Genomic DNA, 5,567 nt, shown 5'->3' on the forward strand with positions numbered 1-5,567 from the left:
ACGGTAATGAATGCTGATGTTCTCGTGTGTATTCGTGAAATGAAAGAGGAGGGCGAGCAGCTACCGTGAGATATGAAATGCATCTCAGATATAATCGCTAGTTCTCCTGGGTTAGCTCCGCTACAGGTTTCATCATCTGGCCGAGCTGCTAATGTCCGTGGTTCCCAGCAGAGTCAGTCTTTAATCCTTAATCCTTAAAATAATCAACATAATTTCATGTGTAAAGCCACAGTTCACTTTCAGGTCAAAACGGACCCGACAAAAAAGGTGTATGATGATATTTAAATTCTTAGTTGTATGACCAAAGCTACGTAGTTTGTAGTTCAATAAACCTAAGTTGCTTCAGTCCATTAAATGTTCATCTTGAAATATAACTTAAGTTATTCTTATGTTTACTTTATAAAAAACAGTTACGATTTCACAGTAAAAAGAACCACGAGCTGAAGCTGGACATTTTTACAATTACACTAAAAGGCCTTTTACTTTCCCAAAATAGTATGAACCATCAATCAGACGACAGGAGAACTGCAGTAGATTGTGTGAAACTGCAAGTTTCAGCAAAGTTATAATCATGTTGATTATTTAGAGGCCTCAGAAATTAGCATATCAAATATGACACATTATGCTTCACAGGGTTAAGAAGTATTTTTATAATTGCTTGCAAAATAAATTGCAATAGAGTAATAGCCTCTTAGAGAGAGAGCGAGAAAGAGAGAGTTCCTTGGAAGAGAAGATTAGTCGGAATCGTAGTTGCGCAACACACTCTCGTGTCGTGTGAGAGTCTCTCTCTATAAAAGGGAGAGTGCAGGCCTGTGTTAGACTACAGCAGACGCTCACTTCACACGTTTACTGGCATTTCTCTGCACAACACTGATTCAGGATGATGAAGTTCACCATAACAGCCTTCGTGTTTCTGATCTGCACCGCTGCACTGCTGTCCACAACAGAAGGTAAGCAGAATATAACATTCATAACGGTGTTTTAAATCAGATCATTTGCAGATATTTACACCAACTCTCTCTCTCTGTCACTGCAGGAAAACCTCGCATTAACATGCGCTGCCGGTGCATTCAAACACATTCAAACCCACCAATTCCTATTGATAAAATACTCTTGTTGAAGGTGATTCCTGCTGGACCACAATGCAAAAATGAGGAGATAATGTGAGTGTGAAACTTACTAAAACAACACTTCAAATACAGACACATGATGTATACGTCAAACGTCCTTTTTTATTATTGCTTCTTGCTTCCATCTGTCCAGATGCCACACTCCTCTTCTTCATCTTCTTCTTCTTCTTCTTCTTCTTCTTCTTCTTCTTCTTCTTCTCTTAGTCACCCCAAAGTGCATCCTGGGATGCCTTATTTAAACATCTCAGGAGTTCACATGTGTGGACACTTGTTGATGCTTTTTCACTTATTTTAATAATTTAAGCCTTCATATTAAAAGGTCTTTAATATCACGAGAGTGGCTGGTGTGAAAATTCATAACTGATGATGATACATGGATGTTTCGTCTGAATGAATGAAATTCAGCCTTCATTTACTCACTTTCATGTTGTGTCAAACCTGAATGGCTTTTATTTTCACCAGATGTTTAACAGAATGTCTGATCTGTTCTTCTATAAAACAAAATAAATCGTCTTCCTTTATATGGAAAAGAGCAGCGTGGATATTCTGCTATAAATAACTACTTTTGTGTTCCACGGAAGAAGAAAAAGTCATACAAATGTAGAAAAGCATTAGGATGAGACAGAATGTTTATTTTTGAGGGGTGAACTTCATTTAACGATAAAGTCACGACTTACCAGAATGTCAAATATAATTCCATACAATGGTGTGTAAAAATAATAATAATGAAAGCGTAATTTTGTAGATTTTAAATAATCATACATTTGTTTCTTACAGTGCTACAATGAAGAAAGGAGTGACGTGTCTCAATCCTAGTGAAGACTGGGTGATTTCTCTCAAGGAAGAGTAAGTTTGTCTATGATGCTGTCGCTTTTATTATCTGCTTATTATAAGTTAAATCAAATCATGCTAATGAATACTTTTATATTCGGACATTGCAGCACCTTTCATCCTTCAGATTGTAATGTACTGTGTGTCTCTTCATGTTTGCAGGATGAACAAGAGGAACGTCACAAAGAGCAACTAAAGGAAATTATTCATTCAACTATAACTACTGTAATATAGAATTTTTCTATTGAAATTTATTGTCTCTTATGGTGATAAATGAAGTATCGAATGTGTAAAAATTCTTTTGTTTTATAAACTGAATTTATTATTTTATTTTTTACTGTAATTTTGTCTGACCTTGTTCTCTATTGTATTTATTATTGTCGCAATGAATTATAGTTTTTATATGTTGATTATAGTTTTGCATTGTTTTTGAATGATGATACTAGCAATAAAAGATGTTTCAATTGTCATAATGGATATTTTTGGTGGTTTTTATTATGCTTATTTGTCATCTTTCATAACATAACCAGGTTACTGTAGATTATAAGGAAGTGTATTGCATTCACTTGAGGAAAAAAATCTCAATTTTTCTGAATTAACGAGTTAATTATCTCAGAATTACGAGAGAATTTTTCATGTAAAAAAATGTTTGCTCTGTTTTTCTTAAGTTAATATCTCAGAATTATGATAGCATTTTTTCTTGAAAAACATTTTTTTTCCACTCTGTTTTTATGAATTAATGAGTTACTCATAATTTTGAGATAATTAAGTCATTCATTCAGAAATTTTACTTTACTTGCGAGAGTGAGGGCGGGGCCTTGATTTCGCGGCCTTACTTCCTGCTCACGACCTTGACGTCCGCACGTCCTGCTTACTTCCTGGACGGCGAAGGGGCGTCGTCCATGTTTTTTTACAGTCTATGCTCCTGATCCTAGATAGTTTTTTTTACGTGCCATATAGTGGCATTAAAATATGCTTACATTTTGTGATCAGAATTTCTGTCCATCCAAAACTAATATTTAGCCTTCTTCTTTTTCACTGAAACTCTACAGTTCATCTCATGAATATCCAGTTTAGGCGGCTTGCTGCTAAGTACCTTAAACGAAAAAGTGACTCAATCTTGCCAACCTCCAAAGTGCACTTTTTAAATATTCAAATAACAATTTTTTTGTGTAAATGACACTGATCTATAATAAAGAATAAAAACCTGCATGAGTCCTGGAAGCGGTGTAGGTTTCAGCCAGTCACATTGAAGGGTTGAGGGTTTCTGGACAGCTCGCGGCTCTGGGGTGCGTTTCCCGAAAGCATCGTTAGCCAACTATGGTCGCAAGTTCCGTCGTTACCAATAGAGTTCAATGGAAATTGCAATCATAGTTGGATAACGATGCTTTCGGGAAACGCACTCCAGGTTTGCATCAGATAGTCAAGTCAAGTAAAATATCTTTATATAGCGCTTTTCACAATACAGATTGTATCAAAGCTGCCTCACAGTATCAATCAAAACAACTTAACAGTGTTTGTTTATTACTGGAAAAAGACATCCAAGTTTGGTAGAGCTGATCAGTGGTATGATGGGTCATTTAATTTGAATATCCCCAACTGAGCAAGCCAAAGGCAACAGTGGCAAGGAACCGAAAAACTCCATCAAGTGACCCGATGGAGAAAAAAAAAACCTTGGGAGAACCCAGGCTCAGTCGGGGCCAGTTCTCCTCTGGCGTTTTTATGAAGTAGAGGCTGAATTTACAGTAACTGTAAGATAAAATTTATATGAATGCCTGGCTAAATAGATGCGTCTTTAGTCTAGTTTTAAACTGGGAGAACGAGTCTGAGCAACGAACAATATCAGGAAGGCTATTCCAGAGCTTCGGAGCTAAATGTGAAAATGCTCTCCCTCCTTTAGTGGATCTGGATATCCTAGGAATGACCAGAAGCCTCGAATTTAGTGATCTTAAAGAGGGCGATAGAAGATCCGTTAAATAGACTGGAGCTAAAGCATTCAGAGCTTTATAAGTCAAAAGCAAGACCTTGTAATTAATACGGAACTTTATAGTCTGTACAGATAGTCTGTGGTTGGTCTGACCTGCTAGGAGCTGAGGCTGAACTTTGCTCTGTCTGTGTTTGTGGTAATTATGATTTATGTTTTAGTGCACATCTCCTTGTAATCAGTCTTCATGGAGGTCAGATTCAGTTCAGTTGACTTACTGTTACCTCTGATTAATTGTATGTTAGATTAAACCACAATGTATTTGGTCATAGTGCAATGCACATAACAGACAATAATCGACAAAAGTGTATTTATTATTCTCTTTATACTTAATTGATTGGTGACTGGTGGCATTCTGCAATTCAATCGTTTTTTTTTTTTGCATAACTGACAACCAATATCCAACACCTATTCAGTTATCTGCTCCTGCATAATAGCCTTATACTTTTAAACTTGGCATTTTGCACTGCTAATATTGTTGTTTCTCATGACAAATTGCTTGTGATGTTTTCGTTAAGTCGCTTTGGAAAGAAGCATCTGCTAAATAAGAATCAGAATGAGATTTTTTAGATAAATATGTCTTTCTGTGTTTTATCATCTCACATCTCTTATATCTTTTCAGCTCAAATCAAGATTTCATGTCCATTTATGTACATAAATGTTTCTCAAGTGAACATGCAAATGTGTTTTTAAAATGTAATATTTTAGATCAAAGAGGTTCAGGTGATAAAAAAAAGTTTGGAAATCCCTGAAGTACGGAATGACGCAAAATCACACAGGGACAATGTACACACTGCACACTTAGTTTGTACTTCACTTGAGAAACATATTATAGCAGCAATTGTAAATGTAAAGCGCTTTCAGTGCTGAGAAAAGCTCTATATTCAATGTAACAAATTATTATTATTAATTGTTATTATTACATATTTCAAAAGATGTGCACATTGCATTATAACATGCAATTTAATATATTATATAACTTTTACATTTACAAATAAATGATGCTACTTGTGCTTGACTTCCCAAAACATCAGTCCATCACTTATAGCTGGGGTTACATGTCATGCCATGTTTGACATTGACCTGGAAACAGTTTTTGTACTTTTTTTTTTTTTGCATTCTCTGCTCCAAATAATTCCACATGTCAACTTTGACAGGCCAAATGAGATGCTCAATATAACAGCCTTCAACTTCTGTCCTTCTTCAACACTATCCAACTTCACCTTGAATTTGGTTTTGTAACCACGTGTGCATATTTCATTTCCAAGTGTCTTCTGTCGAAATCCACATTTTAGGTGTATAGTACACTATTATGATGGATTTGATTGGCTTTTCATCATTTCACAATCCCAATTTGATCTTTATCTGACTTCTGGTAAAAATCCTAGTCATCTGTGAAAAATGACAAAGGCTTAGAATTAAAAGCTCATGCCTTCAGCAGAACCTGGGTTAACTGAGAAACACCTGTTGCGCAACCACTTTAAACCAGCATGATGTCAGTGGTGCGGTACTTTAAAAGAGAAAGTCCTGCCAGATTATCCACAAACGGGAAAGTGAATTCCAGCAGCTTTACCGCTTATACAGCTTATACTTACACGTTGTTCGCTCGGTGGGAAATCTCA

The 5,567-nt window shown here is 36.0% G+C and overlaps 1 protein-coding gene across 1 annotated transcript; it reads left to right on the forward strand.

The window, feature by feature from the left end:
• Positions 1–782: 782 nt before the first annotated feature.
• On the forward strand, positions 783–1,995 carry LOC130081726 (interleukin-8-like). Its single transcript, XM_056246438.1, has 3 exons — positions 783–950; positions 1,037–1,163; positions 1,908–1,995. The coding sequence occupies exons 1-3, from the start codon at positions 881–883 to the stop codon at positions 1,978–1,980; spliced, it is 270 nt and encodes an 89-aa protein (XP_056102413.1). The 5' UTR covers positions 783–880; the 3' UTR covers positions 1,981–1,995.
• Positions 1,996–5,567: the final 3,572 nt, after the last annotated feature.

The sequence above is a fragment of the Rhinichthys klamathensis genome, unplaced genomic scaffold (genome assembly GCF_029890125.1).
Source record: "Rhinichthys klamathensis goyatoka isolate OS25496 unplaced genomic scaffold, OSU_Roscu_1.1 h1tg000039l_1, whole genome shotgun sequence".
In the NCBI taxonomy this organism is placed as follows: Eukaryota; Metazoa; Chordata; class Actinopteri; order Cypriniformes; family Leuciscidae; genus Rhinichthys; species Rhinichthys klamathensis.

What these genes read in the sequence shown, in the direction of transcription:
- LOC130081726 (XM_056246438.1), top strand. Translation starts at nt 881, where the DNA reads ATGATGAAGTTCACCATAACAGCCTTCGTGTTTCTGATCTGCACCGCT. An exon ending in ACTGCTGTCCACAACAGAAG is followed by an intron (nt 951 to 1,036) that starts GTAAGCAGAATA and finishes CTGTCACTGCAG; the next exon opens with GAAAACCTCGCATTAACATG. An exon ending in TGCAAAAATGAGGAGATAAT is followed by an intron (nt 1,164 to 1,907) that starts GTGAGTGTGAAA and finishes TGTTTCTTACAG; the next exon opens with TGCTACAATGAAGAAAGGAG.